Source organism: Cuculus canorus, chromosome 4, assembly GCF_017976375.1.
Source record: "Cuculus canorus isolate bCucCan1 chromosome 4, bCucCan1.pri, whole genome shotgun sequence".
Classification (NCBI taxonomy): domain Eukaryota; kingdom Metazoa; phylum Chordata; class Aves; order Cuculiformes; family Cuculidae; genus Cuculus; species Cuculus canorus.
In genome coordinates, this window is record NC_071404.1 from 1,768,984 (window position 1) to 1,794,577 (window position 25,594).

A 25,594-nucleotide genomic window follows, 5' to 3' on the forward strand; every position below is an offset into this window, starting at 1 on the left:
AAGACATTCCCCCTCGTCCTATCACTCCAGGCCCTTGGAAAAAGTCCCTCTCCAGCTTTCCTGGAGCATCTTTCAGTACTGGAAGCTGCTCTAAGGTCTCCCCAGAGCCTTCTTGTCTTCAGGCTGAACAACCCCAACTCTCTCAGCTTGGCCTCTTAGCAGAGGTGCTCCAACCATCAGATCATCTCCATGGTCTCCCTCTGGACCCGTTCCAACAGTTCCATTTCCTTCTTATACTGGGGATTCCAGAACTGAATGCAGGACTCCAGGTGGGTTCTCATGAGACCAGAGCAGGAGAATCCCCTCCTCCCTCACCCTGCTGGCCACGTTGCTTTGGATTCAGGACGTGGTTGACCTTCTGGGCTAAGAGCACACATGGGCTGTTCAGCGTCTTATTACACACATGATCTGCAGTTTGACAGCAGCCCTTTAGTGCCATGAACTTTAAAGCAAGATCAAAGAGGGTCATCCCTCAGCGTGCCAAATAGACACCTTTTCCCCCAGGCTTCCAGGACAAACCAACCTGTTCTGCTGCTGTTTTTTTCCAAAGCAATCAGTGAAGTCATGGGAAGAACATCCATCCATTATTTTCTTCCTATCAATCCTCCAAAATATTGAGAGTTTGGCACAGGGAAATGCAAGGCATCAAGAGGGAAAATAAGTTCTTGGGAAAAGAGCAGTGTATCTTACAATAGGTTGGCTGGAAAAAGACCTCTGGGATGGAGTTCAGCTGTGCCTGTCCACTACTAAACCAGATCCCTGAGCACCTCATCTACGTAGCTTTTAAACACCTCCAGGGATGGGGACTCCACCACCTCCCTGGGCAGCCTCTGCCAGGGCCTCAGAACCCTTTCCGTGAAGGCATTTTTCCTGATGTCCAATCTGAACCTGCCCTGGTGCAACTTGAGGACATTCCCTCTTGTCCTATCACCTGTCACCTGGGAGAAGAGACCAACCCTCAGCTCACCACAACCTCCTTTCAAGCAGTTGTAGACAGTGATGAAGTCTCCCCTCAGTCTCCTTTTCTCCAGGCTAAACAACCCTAGGTTCCCCATCTGTCTCCCGTAACCCTTGTTCTCCAGCGCCTTCCTCAGTTCCGTTCCCTTCTCTGGGCGCGTTTCAGCCCCTCAATGTCCTTCTTGGAGTGAAGGGCCCAAAACTGAACACATATTTGAAACAGAATGATTGGAAAACAAAGCATACGACTGTACAAACCAACGTTTGCAGCACGTCAAGTCACAGTCAAGCAACAGTTGAGCACCTTGAGGCTTTTACTTACTGAATGCGTCCTTAGCGCTGCGATGGTTTTTGATAACGCCATCTCCCACAGCTCATCAATATAGGCTCGATTTACCAAGCCCTGCGTAGTATGCAAGATGTGATCTTCAACTACAAAAAAACTAATGGAGAGGAGAAAATGGCACCATTAGAGATCTGGAGACACCAAAACAGATTTGCAAATCACAAATGAATCTCCAGAGCAAGCACGGGTATCTGTACCTTAACCAACACTAAGCACGTCATTCATAGAATGGTTTGGAAGGAACCTTGAAGATCATCCAGTTCCATCTTCTTTGAACATCACAGTATTTTAAATGATGTCCCACTGTGAGGCCCTGGCCCAGGTGGCCCAGAGAAGTCATGGCTGCCCCATCCCTGGAGGTGTTCAAGGCCAGGTTGGGTGGGGCTTGGAGCACCCAATCCAGTGGCAGATGTCCCTGCCCATCGCAAGGGGATTGGAACTGGGTGGGCTTTATGGTCCCTTCCAACCCAAACCATTCTATGAAGCTCATGGGAACAGAAGTTTGTGAACCACTTCTTTTTTCCAGGAACAATAATCAAAGAATAATTATCAAATTTTAAAGACCAATTAAGGCAGAGCGCCTCTTCATCTCATTAGTGGGGCAAGTAGATGCACATAGTCCTCAGAGATTATTTATCCTGAAGTTCCCAGGAACACGCTTGCTGGTACAAGAGCTGGCAGGTTCCTCCTTGCTCCCACCGGTGACACAGCAAAGTTCATGGGTGCTATAAAACACACTTAAAAACCCAAAACCACCTTCCCCCACCCGTTTTGGCTTCTTTGAAAGCATTCTCAAATCAACATTCCCACTTTTCTCTTTCTTTTTTTGGGCTCCTCAACACCACGGCGCATCCGTATTTAGCGCAGATGGGTATAAAAAGAATACATACCCTACAATTTGATTGAAATACTTCCTGTAGCCGTCTAGAGTTTCATGCTGCAACAAAGAAAACGCGAGCAACGATTAAAACCAAGGCAGCCAAAAGCAATGGGGTATAAATTAGAGACCACCCACCCGCAACAGCGTCCCCAGAGACAACCCTCTACTCATTTCCTCAGTAGAGCGACTCGAAGCTCTACAGGCTGGAGACCATCATACCATGTTTGAAGGTGGTTGCAAGACCAATCGGGCTTGTTTTCTTCTCTGCTTCCGATAGTAGTTCTCAAAGGTTTCTCGGGCACCCTGGAAATAAGATCAGAAGATAAGTTTGGAAAAGATCTCCAAGATCATCCAGTCCAACCATCAGTCCAACACCACTGTGCCTGCTAAACGCTGTACCAAAGCGTCATGTCTACACATTGTTTGAACACCTCCAGGGATGAAGACTCCATGACTGCCTCAGGCAGCCTCTGCGAGTGCTTCACCACTCGGTCAGTAAAGGAATTTTCCTGATGTCCAACCGTAACCTGCCCTGGTGCAACTTGAGGCCATTTCCTCTCATCCTATGACCTCTCACTTGGGAGAGGAGACCAACATTCACCTCACTACAACCTCCTTTCAGGCAGCTGCAGGGAGGTGGGAGGTCTCCTCTCAGCCTCCTTTTCTTCAGACTAAGCAGATCCAGTTCCTTCAATCACTCCTAGAAATCCTGTGCTTCAGACCCCTCCTCAGCCACATTTCTCATTAAATTGCAATATCATAGAATCATGGAATATTTTGGGTTGGAAGGGACCTTAAAGATCATCTAGTTCCAATGCCCTGCCATGGGAAGGGACACCTCCCACTGGACCAGGTTGCCCAAGCCCCATCCAACCTGGCCTGGAACACCTTCGGGGATGGAACAGCCACAACTTCCCCGGGCAACCTGGGCCAGGGTCTCCCCACCCTCACGGTGAAGAAATTCTTCCTTATTTCTAGTCATGGAATGGTTTGGGTTGGAAAGGACCTTAAAGCTCATCCAGTTCTAACCCCTCCCATTGGACCAGGCTGCATTTAAGATGCAAATCCCATGTTGCTCCAACCCATCGGTGCAGCTCTTCCCTGCAAAATGCAGCCCAAATATTGGGAGACAAAGAGTTTCCCTCAAAACATCAAGCCAAAAGCCCACCTGTACCTCTATCAGAGTCTTTGATGGACTTTCCTGTACCCATTTTCCAGAACCACTGTGAGGATGTGGGTCACAGAAATGTGCAACCAGCTTCTTTACTGGACCATAACATGACCAAATATTGGATTTTTTTATCCCTGGAGGCAGTGAAACAGTGAATTTCTACAGAGGACCCCACCTGGAGCCCATGTCCAGTTCTGGAATCCCCAACATAAGGAGGTGGATCTGTTAGAGCAGATCCAGAGGAGGCCACAGAGGTGATGCGAGGGCTGGAGAATCTCTGCTCCGAGGCCAGGCTGAAAGAGATGGGGTTGCTCAGCCTGGAGAAGGCTCCAGGGAGATCTTAGAGCAGCTTCCAGTACTGAAAGGGGTTCCAGGAAAGCTGGGGAGGACTTTTTCCAAGGGCCTGAAATGATAGGATGTTGGGGGATAGCTTTGAATTGGAAGGGGGGAGATTTTGATAAGACATTAGGAAGAAATTTTTCATTCTGATGGTGTTGAGGCCCTGGCCCAGGTTGCCCAGAGGAGCTGTGGCTACCCCATCTCTGGAGGGGTTCAAGGCCAGGTTGGATGGGGCTTGGAGCAGCCTGATCCAGCAGAAGGTGTCCCTGCCCATGGCAGGAGGATGGGAACTGGCTGGGCTTTAAGGTCCCTTCTACCCCAACCCATTCTATGACTCTATGACAAAGAACTCCAGAAATTCTACCACTAATTCACAGATGCCAAAGCCACAAACATCAGGGAATCTAAGGAAAACGTCTTTATGTGGGTTATAGCAATTTATGACACCCATCTATAGAGTAGGGATAAATTAAATAAGGATTTTTAGGTCATTATTTCCCAACTCTACTGCGATTTTGAGCTTCCAGAGGACAGCTGGTTGGTCCCAAAAGCCACAGATGCCATCTCTTCTCCATGGGCATCACCCACTCACGCCGAATCAGCCCTCTGGTGGCTTCTTCTGCAGGTGGCTTGTTCTACCAAGCTAGACTACATCTGAGCCTCCCCACCCAGGCACCAAACCCACATGGATCTTCAAATGCCATCGACCTACTGAAGCATTCAGACGTCTGCCTACCGCCCCGGTCCTCTAGGCTATGTAAATCTTTACTGTTTTATCCCTGCCTGTTCCTCCCTCCTCCACACCCGCACTGTTTTGTGTCTGAAATTGGATTAGAGACACTTCAGAGAAGGGACAAGGTCTTGCTTTGAACTGTTCCGAGCCCCCCAAAAAAAAGATCTCATTTGGAATTCACAAAACAAACAACACGCCAACAACAAATATCACCTCAACGAGGCACCACCAGACATCAACCTTCTCCACTACAAGATATAAATTAGTTAAAACAAAAACTTGATGTTAATTTAATGAATCTCCAGCTCCCATGGCCTTACGCAACCAAGCTGCCTCAGGATGACCTCAGCTAAAGGGTCTTATGAAATGTCCGCGAGGAACCCGTGAGGAGCTGTAGCCTGACTTGCTCCTTGTCTTCTACAACCCAGAGCTCGAGGCTTAAGCAAAAATGCAGCCTTGCTGCTGTGCCCAGCAGCTCTCACACCCAACACGGACCTTCCAACAGGGCTAAAAGTCATCCAAAAAACCTTTCTTGCCACCATGCAGATGCATTGCGATAATTATGAAGATTTACATGGTGGATTTGGTCTCTGAATTGTAGTTTTTATCTTCGCTGGATACCAGGGATGGACAGGAAAAGCGGCTCCCAAACCATGCTGAGCACATCCACCCAACCAGCAATGGTACCAACAACCTGGCAAGGGATACATCTGGATCAAGACAAATCATGGAATGGGTCAGGTTGGAAGAGGCCTCAAAGCCCATCCAGTTCCAACGCTTCTATCATGAGCAGGGACACCTCCCACTGGATCGGGCTGTTCAAAACCCCATCCAACCTGGCCTTGAACACCTCCAGGGATGGGGCAGCCACAGCTTCTCTGGGCAACCTGGGCCAGGGCCTCCCCACTCTCACAAGAAAACATTTCTTCCTAAGATCTCATCTCAATCTCCTCTCTTACAGCCTAAAAACATTCCCCCACATCCTATCCCTGACCAAGAGCTCCTCCTCAGCTTCCCCGTAGACCCCAGCCTTTCTCCTGCAACCAAGTTCAGCATCACCTTGAACCAAGTAAGACAACAGTTTAGAGATGCTTTTTCAGAAGCAAAAGCCATCTGGAAACCAGCATTTCCGTATCACACATCTTCTCAGTGCTCTCAAAAGCTCTTTCCCCCTGGAAAGGGGAGGGTCACAAGCCAGAAGTCAGTGTAGACCATGCAAAGTGAAGACTCTTATCATTTTTTATCAAGTTAAGCGCTACCGCCTTCCGAATACCTGCACACAGGAAGCTCCGACCTTCCCTCTGAGCTCCTCTCCCAGAGCTGCGAGCTGCCACTTCTCAAGATGCTGGTGTTGCCTACCTCCTCTCAGTTTTGATGGTACTACAGGAAAACCAAGCCAGAGAAAGCCATCCCACCTCACCCCCTCCTGGAATCACACTTAGGATGTTTATTAAACCCTGCTGTGCCTCGTTTCTCCAAACCTACACAAGTGGCACAAACACCTTAATCATCTCCATCCGTGAAAGCAACTCATCTCTAGTAGCACCACTGAGATCTCTGAGTGGAGTTAGTCGCTAACCCCCAGCCGCCTGCTGCTACCGATGAGTTCGGGGTGCAAAGTCGAAAGTGAACATGTTTTCCTCCCATTTCTTTAATAAATTGATGTATGGCACCACTGAAGGCAAGAGCACCAAAGAGGTCTCACCACCAACGCAGATGCTGCGGGAAGTGATAAATCACACCAACCACCACGTTGAGCTTTATCCAACATCATATGGGACTCGGCGAGTAATTAATTCCCCGTTAGCGAACACGTAGGAGCTGCTATTTCCCCAAGCAGCACAGGTGAGAGTTTGTGGTGACCCGAAGGCCTCACTGGAAACTTGGAAAGTAGCTCATCAAGAGCAGGAGGCCACTCTGAAACCAATCAGCCTTGTAAGTACCAGATTTTGAAGATTTCTACTAAGATTACGCCACGACAATTCAATTCAGCTGAAATCACTTTCCCTTATCCCTCCAACCAGGATCCTGCCTGCTCACCCCACCCACATCATGCATTTCTTCAGGAAAGAAAGGCCAAGAAGTCAGACCACACGTGGCTCCACTTCCAGCACAGCTCTGCCCATCCTCCCAACACCACAGACCTCAATAATGAGCTGTTGACCTCATTAAAAAGGTTCCCCATGTGGTGTGTCCACTTTCCCGCTATCTTCTCACCAGTGTCAGTTCCTCCAGGAACACACGTGGGATGGTGGAGGTCACCAGGGGATGGAAGAGGCAGAAGCCATTAGGTCATAGGATTGTTAAGGACCTGCTTCAACAGATCCATGTTCTTTCTACGCTGAAGACTCCCAAGGTGGACACAGGGGCTCCTGGTGAGGACTCACTAGAGCAGAGTAGAGGGGCAGAATCCCCTCCCTTGCCCTGATGGCCTCATTTCTTTTGAAGGTAAGCCTAAGAATGAGAAACCCTTGGGAAAGACTACTGAAAGAGTAACTTCCAGCCCCAACATCTCATGGACATCCAAACCCACCACAAACCTTCTGCAGAAGCAACACGCTGCTAATACATATTGTTACAGAGACATCCTTGTTCTATCTGAGTTCCTTGTGAATTCAACTCATAATTTGCAGAATTCAAGTTCTCGTGGTGAGGAGAGAAGGATGTCCCTTTCCTATTAAGCACGTAGATCTTTTACAGCAAGTTCAGAGAAGGCTACGAAGGTGATCCAAGGGCTGGAGCAACTCCCGTATGAGGCCAAGCTGAGAGAGTTGGGGTTGTCCAGCCTGGAGAAGAGAAGCCTCTCTGGGCACACCTCAGAGCAGCTTCCAGTGCTGAAAAGGGCCACAGGAAAGCTGGGGATGGACTTTTTCCAAGGTCCTGGAGTGACGAGATGAGGCAGAATTTAATTGGAAGGGGGAAGATTTAGATGAGACATTAGGAATAAATTCTTCACGATGACGGTTGTGAAGCCCTGGCCCAGGGTCATGGATAGTCATGGATACCCCATCCCTGGAGGTGTTCAAGGCCACGCCGGATGGGGCTTTGAGCAACCTGATCCAAGGGGATGTCCCTGCTCATGGCACGGGGAAGGAACTGAAAAGCCTTTGAGGTTCCTTCCAACCTAAACCATTCCATGATTCCACTCAGTTTTAACGAGAACAGCCTTCCCCCAATTCTCAGTCTGAGGAAGAACCCAAAGCTACGCTTCCAGACCAGACATTGTTATAATCGCTGGTCCAGGAAAAACCCTCAATAATGTCTCATATTTTTAAAATTACCGGGTAGAACTTTCCTTCTCAAATTAGCTTTGGAGTTCACAGAGTTGGCAATGGGACGGAGATAATTAAGATCACAGATGAACACCACATAAGGGAGAAGAGAATAGAATCGCAAGAATGAAAAACCAACAGCTGAAAAAACCCCAAAAATGTTTCATAATTGAGGAACAGCAGAGGGGAGAAAGTGAATCTATTCCTGAATTACACAGGGAAAACCATGCTCTGGGTTCTATTCCGCTGTTGTCCTCAGCAAGTAATTAAAATGGTCAGTGAAATGGGATTTTCTGAATCATAGGATTATGGAATAACACGGGATAGAAAGGACATTAAAGATCACCTAGTTCCAAACTCCCCTGCCGTGGGCAGGGACACCTCCAGCGTATCAGGCTGCTCAAAGTCTCATCCAACCTGGCCTTGAGCACCTCCAGGGATGGGGCAGCCACAACGGCTCTGGGCAACCTGGGCCAGGACCTCACCACTCTCCTGGTGAAGAAATTCTTCCTTCTATCTATTCTAAATCTGCCCCTCTCCAGTTTATACCCATTGCCCCCCGTCCTATCACCACAAGCCTTTGTTAACAGTCCCTCTCCAGCTTTCTTGTAGCTCCTTCAGGCACTGGAAGGTCGCTATAAGATCTCCTCGGAGCCTTCTCTTCTCCAGGCTGAACAAGCCCAACTCTCTCAGCCTGTCCTCGTATGGGAGGTGCTCCAGTCCTCACATCATCCTTGTGGCCTCCTCTGGACCCATTCCAACAGCTCCATCTGCTTCTTATGTTGAAGATTCCAGAACTGGACACAATACTCCAGATGAGGTCTCACAATAGAGGAGTAGAGGGGCGGAATCCCCTCCCTCCCTGCTGGCCACGCTGCTCTGGATGCAGCCCAGGACACGGTTGGTTTCTGGGCTGGAGCACACGTTGCTGGTTCATGTCAAGCTTCTCCTCCCCCAGCACCCCAAGTCCGTCTCCTCAGGTCTGCTCTCAATCATCCCCAATCCTGTACTGAAATCGGGGATTGCCCCGACCCAGCTGTAGGACCTTGCACTTGATCTTGTTGAACTTCATGAGGTTCACACAGCCCCACTTCTCCAGATTGGTTCCAGAACATGTAGACAATAGGTTGGATGACTAAATTTCTCCTTATGCAGAAGCAGAAACGCATCCCGTGTGCTTCGTGCAATGTTATTTATCAGCTGCGTTCAACTGGATAATGCGTGCCATCAGTAACCCACCCCTCCCACCGGGCCATGATTGGCTGAGCCATCTCAAACACTTCATCGAATCACAGAATCATGGAATGGTTTGAGTTGGAAGGGACCTTAAAGCCCATTGTGTACCAGCCTCCATGCCATGGGACATCTCCTACCGGATCAGGCTGCTCAAGGCTCCATCCAACCTGGCCTTGAACATGTCCAGGGATGGGACATCCACGACTTCTGTGGGCAACCTGGGCCAGGGCCCCACCACCCTCATTGTGAAGAATTTCTTCCTAAGACCTAAACTAAATCTTCCCCCATTCAATTTAAAACTGTCCCCCCTTGACCTATCACTACAAGTCCTTGTCAGAAGCCCCTCCCCAGCTTTCCTAGAGGCTCTTTCAGTACTGGGAGCTGCTCTAAGAGCTCTCCGGAGCCTTCTCTTCTCCAGGCTGAACAACCCCAACTCTCTCGGCCTGTCCTGATAGCAGAGGTGCTCCAGCCCTCTCGGAGACAAGTACAAATGAAACGGAGACATTGTGACTGGTTGTAATGAAAACCTTTTTCACAACTACAACGGTCAGGCAGCAGAAACAGTTCCTCAAAGGTGCTTTACGGTCTCCATCCTTGGAAGCTTTCAAGATCAGACTGGACAAAGCCCTGAGAAACCTGATCTGATCTCATAGCTGACTTGGTCTGAGCAGGAGGTTGGACTAGAGACCTCCTGAGGTCCCTTCCCACCCAGATGACCACGTCCTATGAGAAATACACTTTACAAAGAGACTACAGAGAGAGATTTTGAAGCTTCCTGGTATTTCACGTGTGACTTATTTCCCAACCTGGGCTCCAAATATCCTGATGACCAGCCGTTTCCTAAGGGTCATGTTCTGTGAGGAGGAGAGGCCAGAAGTGGGGCCAGAAGTCCCATTTCAGGAGGGGTTACATTCGCAGTTTAGCCAAACTCAGTCTCATTTCAACAAGAAACAGGAGATTCCTTTTCCCCCACGTCACTGAGCGCGAGTCCTGCGCTGTGTCACCACTCACCTGGCTGAAACGGGCCCTACGGATAGTGTTTCATTTTAAGCTGCCTCTAAGTGCCAAACAACGCTTGGCATTGTGTCAACGCCAAAGAGACAATCGACCCAACCTGAATCCCACTTCTACTCCAGCCTCGTAACCCCAGAGTTGCACCAGACCCACGCGTACAACCCCTGTCCCAATGGCTCAGCAGCTCAGGCAGCAGTTTGGATCATAGAACGGGTTGGGTTGAAAGGGACAATAAAGCCCATCCAGTTCCAACTCCCTGCCATGGGCAGGGACACCTCCCACTGGATCAGGGTACCCAAAGCCCCACCCAGCCTGGCCTTCAACACCTCCAGGGATGGGGCATCAATGACTTCTCTGGACAACCTGTTCCAGGGCCTCCCCACCCTCTCAGGAGAACATTTCTCCCTAAGATCTCATCTCAATCTCCCCTCTTGTAGCTTAAAACCATTTCCCCTCATCCTCTCTCTGCCCTCCCTGATCCAGAGCCCCTCCAAAGCTTTCCTGGAGCCCCTTTCAGTACTGGAAGCTGCTCTAAGGTCTCCCTGGAGCCTCCTCTTCTCCAGGCTGAACAACACAAACTCTCTCAGGATGGGACCTACCTTAGCAAAACCTGCATGGAGATATTAAAACCCTGTGAATAACCACTTTTCCCAAAAAACAATTACCTAGGAAGAACAGTTTCTTTTAAGGAGAGATGATTGTCCAGCACTTAAAGAACCCAACAGGAGCTTTGCACACTTGTTAGAATAAATTCCAAGAGTTTAACATTCCCTGAAGATCTTCTTCACTATGAGGGTGGGGAGGCCCCAGCCCAGGTTGCCCAGGGAAGTCATGGCTGCCCCATCCCTGGAGGTGTTCAAGGCCAGGTTGGATGGGGCTTGGAGCAACCTGGTCCAGTGGGAGGTGTCCCTGCCCACCACAGGAGTGTTGGATCTGGATGATCTTTAAGGTCCCTTCCAACTCAAACTATTCTATAACTCTGTCTCTCAAGACCAGAACATCAGTAGCCACTAATGAAACACAAAGGAGTCCCACTCTTAACTTTCCAAATGTAAATACTCCCAAATAACATCACGGAGGCACACGGCCACGCGTGCAGGTGCTCAGCACCGAGCCCGGAAACCCTTTGCTGCACCAGGATCAAAAAGGAGGCTCTTGCTCAGCCCCGCAGAACCGCTTGTTGACTGTAAACACCGCCTCGATACCGAAAACAAAAAGATAAAGCGAACCAGAAAATCGCGTGGGGGGAAGAGAGAGCGGCGCGGAGGCAAGCGTCGCGTTTGAGGTGAGCCTCTCCCTCGGAGGGTTGCAGAGCCGTGCACGCTCACAAGCGGCCACGCTCATCGCCACATGTCCTGTACGGCTGAATGACCACACGGGAGCGGAAAACAGTGACAGCCTCACCTTGTCCTGACCAGGGGTGTCTCCACCATCCTGGCTAGGCTGACTTTCTGCTCTGCTTTGCTGGACGGTATCTTGCTACGTTGCGCATCTCTAGCTACAAATAAAATGGCCAAGGACACACGCAGGGAGCCATCTCCTTCCTACCAGCTCAGCCCAGATGAGGTAGGATTTAACCTCTGCTCCACTCACCCCTGACTCCAATCCATGCCCTAAATCAGAGAACTATAGAATCACAGAGTAGTTTGAGTTGGAAGGGACCTTAAAGCTCATCCAGTTCCAACCCCCTGCCACGGGCAGGGACACCTCCCACTGGACCAGGCTGCTCCAAGCCCCATCCAACCTGGCCTTGAACACCTCCAGGGATGGGACAGCCATGACCTCCCTGTTGCAGTGTCTCACCACTTTCATCGTGAAGAAATTCTTCCTTATGTCCAGTCTAAATCTGCCCCTCTCCAGTTTATCCCCATTGCCCCTCCTCCCATCACTCCAAGCCTTTGTGAACAGTCCCTCCTCAGCTTTCTTGTAGCCCCTTCAGGTAAATGGAAGACCATAACCCATTTCTTCTTGAAGTTGTTCAATCCCAGGTCTCAAAGGGAATTTCAGGTGCTTCACGGTGTGCATCCAACGCCAACTGATAGAAACCACCAGACTTAGAATCACAGAATCATAAAATGGTTTGGGTTGGAAGGGACTTAAAAGCCCATTCAATTCCAACCCCTGTTTGATGTCCAGGGACAGTCAGGTTGCTCCAAGCCCCATCCAACCTGGGCTTGAACACCTCCAGGGATGGGGCAACCACCACTCCCCTGGGCAACCTGTTCCAGGGCCTCCCTACCCTCACAGGAAAATATTTCTTCCTAAGATCTCATCTCAATCTCCCCTCCTTGAGCTCCAAACCATTGTCTGGTCACAACAGACATTGCTAAAAAGTGCCTCCCCAGCTTTCCTGTAGGCCTTTGAGATACTGGAAGCTGCTCTAAGGTCTCCCCAGAGCCTTCCCTTCTCCAGGCTGAACAACGCCAACTCTCTCAGCTTCTTCTCACACGGGAGGTGATCCAGCCCTCTTCATGGCCTCCTCTAGACTCACTCTAACAGATCCATGTCCTCCCTGTGCTGAGGACTCCAGAACTGAATGCAGAGCTCCAGGTGAGGTCTCAGAATGGAGCAGAGGGGCAGAACTCCCTCCCTCACATCGCTTTCCTTTAGCGCTGATGCAAAGTGACACAAGAGCCATTCGCTTGTCCTAGGAAAAACCTGTGGTCCTGCAGCAGGTCCTCACATAGCTTCTTGTACTCGGCATTGGTGAGGCCACAACTCAAATCCTGGGTTCAGTTTTGGGCCCCTCACTCCAAGAAGGACATTGAGGGGATGGAGGGTGTCCAGAGAAGGGAACGGAGCTGGGGAAGGGGCTGGAGAACAAGGGTTATGAGAGGTGGCTGAGGGACCTGGGGTTGTTTAGCCTGGAGAAAAGGAGGCTGAGGGGAGACCTCATCACTGTCTACAACTGCTTGAAAGGAGGTTGGAACGAGCTGAGTGTTGGTCTCTTCTCCCAAGTGACAGGGGACAGCACGAAAGGAAATGGCCTCAGTTGCACCAGGGCAGGTTCAGATCTGACATCAGGAAACATTTCTTCACGGAAAGGGTTCTGAGGCCCTGGCAGAGGCTGCCCAGGGAGGTGGTGGAGTCCCCATCCGTGGAGGCATTTAAAAGACCAGTAGATGAGGTGCTCAGGGATCTGGTTTAGCAGTGGATGGGTACGGTTGAACTCAATGATCTCAAAGAGCGTTTGCAACCAAGCGATTCTATGATTCTCACTGCTTCTCACCAGGTTGGCCATGAAATAGTTAACTATGGAGGAAAATAGGTTAAGATTTCCCCCCTTTTCCCCCTTCCTCGAAGGTGGACGTCCAACACCTCCTCTCTCAAAGGAGCCAGGCTCCTTCCTCCCAGAAAATAAGGCCATTACCCCCCCAGTCCCAGCGCCGAGCATTGTTCCCCAGCCCCGTCTAGAGGAAGCAATATCTATTTTCCATTTCGATGAGGGTAAAGCCTTTAATTTCACCCTCCTGGCTGCAGCTGGAGTTCCCTTTTAACTGCTTGGCCACAGGAGTGAAGACAGTTTTATATGGAAGAAAATGCTGAAAAGGCCACTTTAATATGGTTGCATGTGAAAAGGGGAGAGCTTTTCATACCGCACGGTAATGAGGGTCAGCGGGATATTACACTTCACCATATGGCTAATTTGCACAGCAGGTCAGACGCTCTATTTTGTTTTTTAAAGCCAAGCCGTCTAGATTAAGCTGCACTAAACCAAAACACACCGGCGAAAGAGGAAAAATCAAGAAGAGTGAGGAGGAGATGCCCTCTAATGTTCGAGCCGGGCAGCACAAGAGGTTGTGTTAAAAATAATCCGATGTGAAGGTGAGTCGGGGTAGGGAGGAGAGAAATCGTGGTGGTTTGGGTGTTCTGTTGCTTCAGCATCACCCAAGGATGGGTACGTGTGGTAAGAAGCATCCCTGTGATGGGTACTGGCTCTAAGGAGCATCTCCCACGACAGACACCAGCTCTACAGAGCATCCCACATGATGGGTACCAGCTCTACAGAGCATCCTTCATGATGGGTACCAGCTCTAAGGAGCATCCCACATGATGGGTATCAACTCTAAGGAGCATCCCCCACGATGGTACCAGCTCTAAGGAGCATCCCACACGATGGGTGTCAATTCTAAGGAGCATCCCCCACGATGGTTCCAGCTCTAAGGAGCATCCTTCATGATTGGTACCAGCTCTAAGAAGCATCCCCCACGATGGTATTAGCTCTAAGGAGCATCCTTCATGATGGATACCAGCTCTAAGGAGCATCCTTCATGATGGATACCAGCTCTAAGGAGCATCCCCCACGATGGTATCAGCTCTAAGGAGCATCCTTCATGATGGATACCAGCTCTAAGGAGCATCCTTCATGATGGTATCAGCTCTAAGGAGCATTCCCCACGATGGTATCAGCTCTAAGGAGCATCCTTCATGATGGTATCAGCTCTAAGGAGCACCCTTCATGATGGTATCAGCTCTAAGGAGCATCCTCCACGATGGTACCAGCTCTAAGGAGCATCCTTCACGCTGGGTATCAGCTCTAAGGAGCATCCTTCATGATGGTACCAGCTCTAAGGAGCATCCTCCACGATGGTACCAGCTCTAAGGAGCATCCTTCATGATGGTATCAGCTCTAAGGAGCATCCCCCTTGATGGGTACGTGCACTAAGGAGCACCCCCCATGATGGGTACCAGCTCTATGGAGCATCCTTCATGATGGATACAAGCTCTAAGGAGAATCCCCTATGATGGGTACGTGCACTAAGGAGCATCCCCCATGATGGGTACCAGGTCTAAGAAGTATGACCCATGATGGGTACCAACTCCAAGCAGCATCCCTCCACGATGGGTATCAGCTCTAAGGAGCATCTCCCACGATGGGTATCAGCTCTAAGGAGCATCTCCCACGATGGGTATCAGCTCTAAGGAGCATCTCCCACGATGGGTACCAGCTCTAAGGAGCATCTCCCACGATGGGTACCAGCTCTAAAAAGCATCCCCCAAGATGGGTACCCATACTGGGTAGTGACCAAGGAAGTGATTGTGCCCCTGGACTTGGCATTTGTGAGGCTGTGCTTCGAATCCTGGGTTCAGTTTTGGGCCCTTCACTCCAAGAAGGACATTGAGGAGCTGGAGTGTGTCCAGAGAAGGGAATGGAGCTGGGGAAGGGGCTGGAGAACAAAGGTTATGAAAGGCAGCTGAGGGACCTGGGGTTGTTTAGCCTGGAGAAGAGGAGGCTGAGGGGAGATGTTGCACCATGGGAGGTTTAGACTGGACATCAGGAAACATTTCTTCACAGAAAGGTTTCTCTGGCACCGTCAGAGGCTGTCCAGGGAGGTGGTGGAGTCCCCATCCTGGAGGGATTTAAAAGATCAGTAGATGATGTGCTCAGGGATCTGGTTTAGTAGTGGACAGGTACAATTGGACTTTATCTCAAAGCTCTTATCCAACCAAGCCATTCTTTGATCACCCCATGCTATGATCATGCACTAACGAGCATCCCCTACAATGGGTCCCCACATCAAGGAGCATCACCCCATGATTGGTACCTGCACTAAAGACCACCCCCCACGATGGGTACCCGCACTAATGAGCATCCCGGCTTAACGATGGGCTCCAGCGATGAGCTCCACGGCCCTTGGAAACCCTGTTTGTCTTGGCGCGTTCTCTACGCCGTGGCCCAAGCGTGACCTGCAGAGGCACTTCCCGTCCCCGGGGCTGCTGCCCACACAGCTCCCACCGAATCTGGTGGGTAAAGATTAGAGAGCCACAAGGCAGGGGTGTTTGAAGAGGGTAAACACGCTGATTAACGAGCCTGGCTTTTGTAATCACCTTCCACCCTCTCCACCACAGCAGAGTGTTAATTTATTAAATACCTTAACAAAGGGCCTTTATTAGCGGCCTGAGCTTGGCTGCCTCCTTTCAGAGCATTACTTACATCTAATAAAGCTTTAATTGACTACTGCTTTGTGCAACCTCTGACCTGGGATGATAAACAAAACGGTGGGGCCACGGTAGCACGAGGAGGAGGTTCCATCCCCAAAAAGAACCCGGCAGCTCACAGGGCTGCAACCCGCTCGGCTGAATCTTTCCCAGCGAGTGAGGGATAGGATGAGGGGGAACAGTTTTGAGCTGAAAGAGGGGAGATTGAGATGAGATCTGAGGAAGAAATGGTCCCCTGTGAGGGTGGGGAGGCACTGGCAGAGGTTGCCCAGAGAAGTCATAGTTGTCCCATCCCTGGAGGTGTTCAAGCCCAGGTTGGATGGAGCTTTGAACAACCTGATCCAGTGGGCGGTGTCCCTGCCCATGGCAAGCGGTGGAACTGGATGAGCTTTAAGGTCTCTTCTATCCCAAACCATCCCAGGATTCTCTGAATTTGAAGGATGAGAAATCTGGAGATGAGCATCATTTCACTCCATACGGACCAGAAACCAACTTCTTCTGATATCAGCCGCTTCTACAGATGCTCCAGATTTCTCATTGGGAGGAAATCACAATTTGGAGAGAAATGTATCATTTTTATGGTTTGTCTCATATAGAGACCTCAGAATTAATGAACAGGTAGAAGTGACCCAGATCCTGATGCTCCCCAGATCCTCAGCCCATGCTCCTGGCTAGTTGTTAATACAGAGAAAATACAAACTCCACCATTTCCCCCTTGTTCTCCAAGGGATCAACACGAAAACAACTGCAAGAAGGTGGGAACTAGAAGCAGAAAGGTAAATAATTCTTTGCTGGATCAGGGGTTCCCACCTTCTTGCAGTAGGAAGCCACCAATGAAGAGATTGAAAGCAGCCACTGGCAACGTGATGGAAAATCAAAGACATAAAGGGCAAAAAGTAAACCGAGAGCAACTAAAGTTGTCAGTGAAGAATGGCCTCTTCATCTCAGTGAAAGGCTTGGGCAGCTCAGAGCACTCCTCCTCCTCTCTCAGAATCACAGATGAGATGTTTGTGCCGCCAGTTCTGCTCTCAAAACCCTACTTGGGAGCTCAAATGCTTTGTCTTTGAAGGTGGAATCAAGAAAACACTGTAGCAATCCAAGCTTTCACTGGAAATAAGTAAATGGGTATTTGTGATCCTTGTAAGCGCAGGGGAAAAACATGAAAATGGGAATAAAGTGCCCTTCAGTTGCTTGGTCCAGGAAAGAAATACCTTTGCAAGAGCCACAAGTTCTTGTACCTCATTCGAGCTTATCTACACTGGTATAGACTCAGCATCATAGGATCATAGAATCATAGAATCACAGAATAATAGAATCATAGAATCATAGAATCACAGAATCATAGAATCACAGAACTGTTTTGGTTGGGAAAGACCTTTAAGAACATCAAGTTCAACCATTTATCCAACCCTGCTAAGTCTGCCACCAGACTGTGTCCCCAAGTACAACATCTACTCATCTTTTAAACACTTCCAGGGATGGAGACTCCAAAACGTCCCTGGGCAGCCTCTGCCAGCGCCTCAGGAATCTTCTAATATCCAACCGAAATCTCTCCTTGTCCTGTCACTGGCTACCAGGGAGAAGAGACCAACCCCACCTCGCTATAACCTCCTTCCAGGCAGTTGTAGACAGTGATGAGGTCTCCCTTCAGCCTCCTTTTCTCCAGGATAAACAACCCCAGGTCCCTCAGCCGCCTCTCATAACCCTTGTTCTCCAGCCCCTTCCCCAGCTCCGTTCCCTTCTCTGGACACGCTCCAACCCCTCAATGTCCTTCTTGGAGTGAGGGACCCAAAACTGACCCCAGGATTTGAGGTGGAGCCTCATCAGTGCTGAGTCCAGGGGCCCAATCCCTTCCCTGCTCCTGCTGGCCACGCTGTGTCTGACATAGGCCAAGATGCCATTGGCCTTCTTGGCCACCTGGGCCACCGCTGGCTCATGTTCGGCCACTGTCAACCAACACCCCCAGGTTGTTTTCTGCCAGGCAGCTTTCCAGCTACTCTTCCCCGAGCCTGGAGCTCTGCACGGGGTTGTTGCATCCCAAGTGCACGACCCAGCACTTGGCCGTAGTGAACCTCGTACCAAATTCCCATAAATTTGCCCAACTTCTATCATCCATAAGAATCTGTGTCAAAGTTTCAGAGAAAAAAGAGGTCAGAGCTCAGAACAGACCACGAGTCCTTAAAAACTAAGGAAAACAGTGCTTATAAATCCATATTCTCTCTTAGAAAGATCCAGCTTGCGTGACAAAGCTGGAATCATAGAATCATTAAGGTTGGAAAAGACCTCTAAGATCACCCAGTCCAACCATCAGCCCAACACCACCGTGCCTACTAAGCCATGTCCCCAAGTGCCATGTCTACACGTTTTTTGAACACCTCCAGGGATGGAGACTCCACCGCTGCCCTGGGCAGCCTCTTCACCACTCTTTCTGTGAAGAAACCTTCTTTAGAAAGAATCAATTCATTGTACCGCATGGCTCAGAGGAGCTAAAAGCCACCAAAAAACCTGCAATCAAGCCACAAATCCAAAGGCCATCAAGACAATTCGCGCAGCTGAAGCCTCCCCCACACCAGGGCTAACCACAGAGAACTGGGTCTCAGGTGCTCTTATCTTCAAAGTCCCTCAACGGGCTGGATGGAGCACACAGCAAACATCTCCTAAGACTATGGAACAAAGAAGGTATCAACAATTCAGCTCTATCTACACAACAGATCTCTCTCTCTCCCACCAATAAAGTTTATTTCTGCAGCCAGCAGAGCCTTTGCAGGGGTCTGTCAGGATAAGAAATGCAGTCCTGGAAGCAATTAGACCCACCCATATACTTATCCCTTCCCAAACGAAGGCAGAGGAGAAGGACTGGATGAGGAATTGATTCTCCATGATGAAAACCTGCCCTAAGTTCATCGAAGACAGAGAAAAAAAATATTTAGATGAGATCTTCAGAAGAAATGTTTTCCGGTGAGAGTGGTGAAGTCCTGACCCACATTGCCCAGAGAAGGTGTGGCTGCCCCATCCCTGGAGGTGTTCCAGGCCAGGTTGGATGGGGCTTGGAGCAGCCTGGTCCAGTGGGAGGTGTCCCTGCCCGTGGTAGAAGCGTTGGAACTGGATGGGCTTCAAGCTCCCTTCCAACCCAAGGCATTCCATGGTTTGCTACTGCTCAGTCATGGGTTTAAAGCCGCTGGGTTCATTTAGCAGGAGCAAGGAAGTGCAAGGTCTCTGCTACTCAAGTATCATTTGATTTGTTATTCTGCTCAGCCAGAACCACGTACCACAGCTTTTCCTCAAACTCGACCAAGGCAAAGCCCACTGCTCTGGTCCAACATAGAATCATAGAATAGTTTGGGTTGGAAGGGACCCTAACGATCATCTAGTTCCAACCCCCTTGCTATGGGCAGAGACACCTCCCACTGGATCAGGCTGCCCAAGGCCCATCCAACCTGGCCTTGAACACCTCCAGGGATGGGGCAGCCACAGCTTCCCTGGGCAACCTGTTCCAGGGCCTCACACCACCCTCACCGTGAAGAATTTCCTCCTCATGTCCAGTCTAAATCTGCCCCTCTCCAGTTTATACCCATTGCCCCTCGTCCTATCACCACCAGCCTTCATGAATAGTCCCTCCGCAGCTCTCTTGTAGAACATGTGGTTCAACATCACATCACCTTAGTTAAAGAGAGTTGCTTTGCTTCTATAAACACTGAACACATGGCCAACCTTTTAAAATGGCATTTTTGTATTTATCAAATCAATTCTCGATATTAAAAAGAAAGATGTTCATCCAGAAGGAACATAAAGACTCAAATACTTCAAAATATTTCCCTTGAGGGCCTTTTTGGATCTTAAAAATTGTACATTTTAAGAGCTAGAAAGAAGAACTACTCCAAATCTGGAGTTGCTGTGCCTGACAAATGAAGTGAAGCGCAGAGCCCACGGAGCTGTAAAAGGCGAGAAGGACATTAAACTTCTCTGAGATGACAGCTCGAGCTTTCACAGCTCCACAGAGTTCATGCTGCTCCAGAGGAGTAGAAAGGAAAATGCACAAATTAAGATTTGTTGGAAAGTCTAATCTTCTCAAGTGATTAATAGTCAAAAGTTTATCTCTGAGTGGTAGCAGCACAACAGAAGATCCAACGCGTGTTCATACCCCGACGAGCAGCGACACCGATAAGAAGTCAAACACAAACCGGTTTTCCATTTATTTCATAGCTTTGATTTTGTTTTCAGATGACAAAATACATCAAGTAACAGCGTACGTTTCTAAAAGTTATGCCAGCGATGGGGACAAATCCAACCCTTCGGTCTTCCAGGCATCTAATGGAATATTTCCTGTCACTGCTCCAAGGACAGACACACGAGACACGTTCTCGCACCACAAAAAGGGTTCTTTATATAGAATCATAGAATCAGTAAGGTTGGAAAAGACCTCCAAGATCATCCAGCCCAACCATCACACAATACCACCGTGCCTACGTCCCCAGGTGCCACATCTACACGTCTTTTGAATCCCTCCAGGGATGGTGACTCCACCACTTCCCTGGGCAGCCTCTTCCGCGGCTTCACCACTCTTTCAGGAAAGGCATTTTTCCTAATATCCAATCTAAACCTCCCCTGGCACAACTTGAGGCCGTCTCCTCTCATCCTATCACTTGTTACTTTGGAGAAGTAACAACTTTATTTCTGCTTGTAGAATTCCCAACCATCTCCATACACACTCCGAGCACCCAATCCACCTGCTCACACATGGATCAACCCAATCTTCTCCTCGACACCCCCACAGACACAAGCTAGTCCATGCTTCACGAGTCCTCAACCACCTTGAGTCAGGGATAGTGTGTTTCTTGGGTTTGGGCAATAAAGTTTTTGGTAAGATTGAACTCTCTGAGATGGTGGCCAGGAAGCACTGGAAGAAAAGTTTCTCCAAGCTGAAGGTACCTAGAATCAGTCCCTCACATCCAGGCTGCCCAGGGAGGTGGTTCCTCCAACCCTGGAGGAGCTTAAAAGATGGGTAGATGAGGGATCCAGTTTAGTAGTGGACAGGTAGGCTTGGACTCAATTATCTCAAAGGTCTTTTCCAACCAAGCAATTCTATGATTCTACCCCATAAGCCAGCAGATAACTGAGCAAAGGGATATGGATTTTGGAAGACAGATCCTAAAATGGATTAAACACTCCTTTTCTATATTACCCATAAAACGAGAGTCGCGTAGCATTGCTCCTCAACCTTAGAAGCAGCATGGGGAGGCCCTGGCGCAGGTTGCCCAGAGAAGTGGTGGCTGCCCCATCCCTGGTGGTGTTCAAGGCCAGGTTGGATGGGGCTTGGAGCAACCTGATCCAGTGGGAGGGGAGGGGCTGGAGCGCGTCCAGAGAAGGGTAACAGAGCTGGGGAAGGGTTTGGAGCACAGGGGTCATGGGGAGCGGCTGAGGGACCTGAGATAGTTTAGTCTGGAGAAAAGGAGGCTGAGGGGAGACCTCACTGCTCTCTGCAGCTCCTGGAAAGGACGTTGTGGTGAAGTGGGTGATGGTCTTTCCTCCTAAGTAACAAGCGATGGAACGAGATGAAACGGCCTCAAGTTCCACCAGGGGAGGTTTAGATTGGATATTAGGAAAACTTTCTTAACTGAAAGAGAGGTGAAGCACAGGCTGAGGCTGCCCAGGGCTGTGGTGGAGTCTCCATCTCTGGAGAGGTTAAAAAAAGCTGTAGCCATGGCACTCTGGGACATGGTTCAGTAGGCACGGTGGGGCTGGGCTGATGGTTGGACCGGATGATCTTTAGAGGTCTTTTCCAGCCTTAATGATTCTATCATTCAACGATTGATCTTAGCTTCAACCAGCCAAGTCTCTGCAAAGTGAATAACGATTCCTCGCCTCCCAGACAGAACATGTGGGTGAGGTCTTTCACTGGAAACCCATAAAAGAATGTAGAATAACTCAAAGTGACGCAGGGTTAAGACACAAGACTATTAAGGATATTCTCTCCAATATCAGCATCCCCCAAATAAACCTTCACTCTGCTGTGGAGGACACAATATGAGCATAGGAAACATCTCTTCAAGAACTTCTGAATCATGGAATCATAGAATCACGGAATGGTTTGGGTTGGAAGGGACCTTAAAGATCATCCAGTTCCAACCCCCCTGCCATGGGCAGGGACATCCCACCAGATCAGGCTGCCCCATTGAGCTTAGATTTTAACATCTAGAGTGGAAACTTCACCTATTTTGCACCAAACCTTTCCTCCCGTGCAATCCCTCCGCGACACATCCAAGCCGTTGGGTTTGGAGCACCCAGCCCTGTGCTGGCTGAGCTGGAGGAAGCCAATCACCAAGCCCCACACAAGGTAACACTCTGAAGCAATCGCTGCACGCTCAAACAATGGGATATTTGTCAAAGTACAGCTTGATCACCAGCAATCATCTGTTTTTCATAACTACTTTTGACCTAAACTGAATTGACTGAACAAGTAGCCTGTGTTTCTCATTCTGGAAAATACAGCGGCGCAGCTCCCTCTCCGACCCCCTCCCTCCTCCTTTTTAAGTTCTACTTTTGAGAAGTTACAAAGTGATGATGTAGACAGATATTTCCTCATTATAAACAGCAGCAGCTAAACATTTTCAGGTTGCATTTTTGGCCATCTCCTCCCGTTCCACGTGACCTACGAGGTTAAGTACAGGCGGACGTGCCTTTCAATCCACCCTCTCCGCAAGGAAAAGCACAACCCAACACTTCCCAGCGTCAAAACGAGCAGAGGTGGTTTCTAACCATGTGGGCTGTTCAAAATGTATTTAAAATTGAAGGATATGGACCTGTTGGAACAGATCCAGAGGAGGCTACGAAGATGATGTGAGGGCTGGAACCCCTCTGCATATGAGGACAGGCTGAAAGAGTTGGAGTCGTTCAGGCTGGAGAAGAGAAGGCTCCAAGGAGACCTTAGAGCAGCTTCCAGTACCTGCAGGGGCTCAAAGAAAGCTGGGGAGGGACTTTTTACAAGTGCGTGTAGTGATAGGATGAGGGGGAATGGCTTTAAATTGGAAGGGGAGAGATTTAGAGTGGACATTAGGAAGAAATCCTTCATGATGAGAGTGGTGAGGCCCTGGCCCAGGTTGCCCAGAGACATGGTGGCTGCCCCATCCCTGGAGGTGTTCAAGGCCAGGTTGGATGAGGCTTTGAGCAGCCTGATCCAGTGGGAGGTGTCCCTGCCCACGTCTGCGGGGGATGGATCTGGATGGGTTTTCAAGCCCCTTCCAAGCCAAACCATTCCATGATTCCATGATTCTATGAAAATTCATTAAAACTTTATAATAAAAAGCCATAGAGGAGAAGCCCTCAGAGTCTTCCATGTGAGGCCACCGTGCGTAAAACCTCTGGGAGACAATTGTCTGCCTGGAGAAGAAAGCTCACTCTCCGGTCTCAAGGAAGGAAGGAAGCGGTGGAAATCAGTCACAAGCTTTGCAAGGAAGGATGCGTCCCCAACCACTAATCAGCGCTTGTCAGGGCTGCCATCAATTAGGGAAGAGCGTGGAATGAGTCCTTGAGGAAGATGAAGGACAGGTCTGGAAAGAGGCAAAGCCGCAAAGAGAAGAGAGAGGTGCAAGGATAGGAGGCGAAATGCACTGAGAAGAATGCAACTGACAACAAATCCCACCCATTCTTTATATTTCTTGTTTAACATTGCGTGGTTTAAGCTCTTTGCTTCCTACCAGAGAGAATAATCACCAGTGGGGTGGGTTTGAGGAGATGCATCAGAGGGGAGAAGTCCCTGTGTGGATTTCTACGAGGAGACAGTGGAGTACCACCAGACGATTTGAGTTCAAAGCTCTTTGTTCTCCCCCTCCCCAAATCCAAGCACCAGAGCAGGTTCAGATCAGACATCAGGAGAAGTTTCGTCCTGAGAAGTGTTCTCGGGCCCTGGCAGAGGCTGCCCAGGGAGGTGGTGGAGTCTCCATCTCTGGAGGGGTTTAAAAGCCAGGTAGATGAGGAGCTCAGGGATGTGGTTCAGTAGTAGACAGGTATGGTTGGACTCGATGATCTCAAAGGTCTTTACCAACCAAATGAGTCTCTGATTCTATGACCACGACTGAGCAGAAAGTTGCAGTTTGCCTCTAAGCTTCTGCTTGGAAATGTTTCGGTTGGAAAATTCAATTTGTATATTTGCTTTTTCTTGTTCTTCCATCACAGAAAGAGGACAAGCGGTCAAGGAGCACGGAGAAATAAAAACAAGATAAAGTAATAAACAGCCCTCCTGTTCAAAGCGCTGACGAGAAGCAGAACATCCAGTTTTTGCTACACCCTCTGTACTGGGAAGAAAGTGGTGTCCTAGCAGCCTGTCTCCATGTTTGACAAGTATGTTTTCGTCCCCCTTTAAGGCGATGATCAAACAGGCCCGGGGGAGCTGCAGAGTCAACCAGAAGCAGACCAGCATGACGCCACATTGGATGAGGTTTTGAGCAACCTGGTCCAGTGGGAGGTGTCCTTGCCCATGGCAGGGGGATTGGAAATGGATGGGCTTTGAGGTCCCTTCCAACCCAAACCACTCCATGATTTTATGCTGCTATGACCAGCTCTCAACTCTGTCCACTTAAACCATCACCAGCTCTCAACTCTGTCCACCTAAAGCATCATGTATGCCATAATTATGGGTTTATAGACAACGGTGAAGCCAAGGAGCCAGGCAGCGAAACGGCTGTGTTATACAGAGACACGAGCCCCAGCACTCGGTTCATCTGAGCAGAACAAGAGTTCTCCTTCCTCCTACCCATCACCCATGGAGCTCCACTGGGTAAAACCTGAGGGCCATGAAGATGATGCGAGGGCTGGAGCACCTCCCCTATGAGGACAGGCTGGGGTTGTTCAACATGGACAAGAGAAGGCTCTGAGGAGACCTTAGAGCAGCTTCCAGGCCTGAAAGGGGCTTCAAGAAAGTTGGGAAGAGACAGACTTTTTAACCTGTTGTGACTGGACAAGGAGTGATGGTTTTAAAATAAGGGAGAGGAGATTTAGACCGGATAGGCAGAATTTTTTCATGATGAGGGTGGTGAGGCCCTGGCACAGGTTGCCCAGAGAGGTAGTGGAGACCCCATCTCTGGAAACATTCAAAATCAGGTTTGATGGGGCTCTGAGGAACCTGTTCTAGTTAAAGATGTCCCTGCTCCTGCAGGGCAGGTGAACTGGATGACCTGTAGAGGTCCTTTCCAACTCAAACCACTCTACGATTCTATAACAGCTCTCACGACTTGCTCGGTATCCGAGTAGCTGATTAAGCCTCCTCAAAGAGGAGAAACTAGAAGATCATAAGTCACCGAGACCTCCAGGTACAATTTTCAAACAACAGAAGGGATGAGAAACCTTTCTCAGAAGCCAAACCTCTCCTTCTGAGGGACTGAGGAGAGCAGAGACAAGAAAAACCTCTTTGAGGGCAACCAACACTCACCTTCTGAACATGAGAAGTAGGTGTTGGTCTCTTCTCCCAAGTGACAGGTGATAGGACAAGAGGGAATGGTCTCAAGCTGCGTCAGCGGAAGTTTAGATTGGACATTACGAAAAACTTCTTCACCAAAAGGGTTCTGAGGCCCTGGCAGAGGCTGTTCAGGGAGGTGGTGGAGTCCCCATCCCTGGAGGGGTTTAAAAGATGGGTAGATGAGGTGCTCAGGGATCTGATTTAGCAGCTTTCAGGGATGGTTGGACTCAATGATCTCAAAGGTCTTTTCCAAGC

At 49.4% G+C, this 25,594-nt stretch overlaps 1 protein-coding gene across 3 annotated transcripts in view; it reads right to left on the minus strand.

The window, feature by feature from the left end:
* Positions 1 to 25,594, minus strand: part of EXOC6B (exocyst complex component 6B) — a 363,401-nt gene that overhangs the window by 156,689 nt on the left and 181,118 nt on the right. For all 3 annotated transcript variants that reach the window (XM_054065132.1, XM_054065131.1, XM_054065129.1), the window contains exons 9-11: positions 2,403 to 2,486; positions 2,194 to 2,240; positions 1,280 to 1,400 (exon numbers count right to left, since the gene is read on the minus strand). In XM_054065132.1, coding sequence (XP_053921107.1) covers positions 1,280 to 1,400; positions 2,194 to 2,240; positions 2,403 to 2,486 — 252 coding nt within the window. The remainder of the gene's footprint in view (positions 1 to 1,279; positions 1,401 to 2,193; positions 2,241 to 2,402; positions 2,487 to 25,594) is intronic.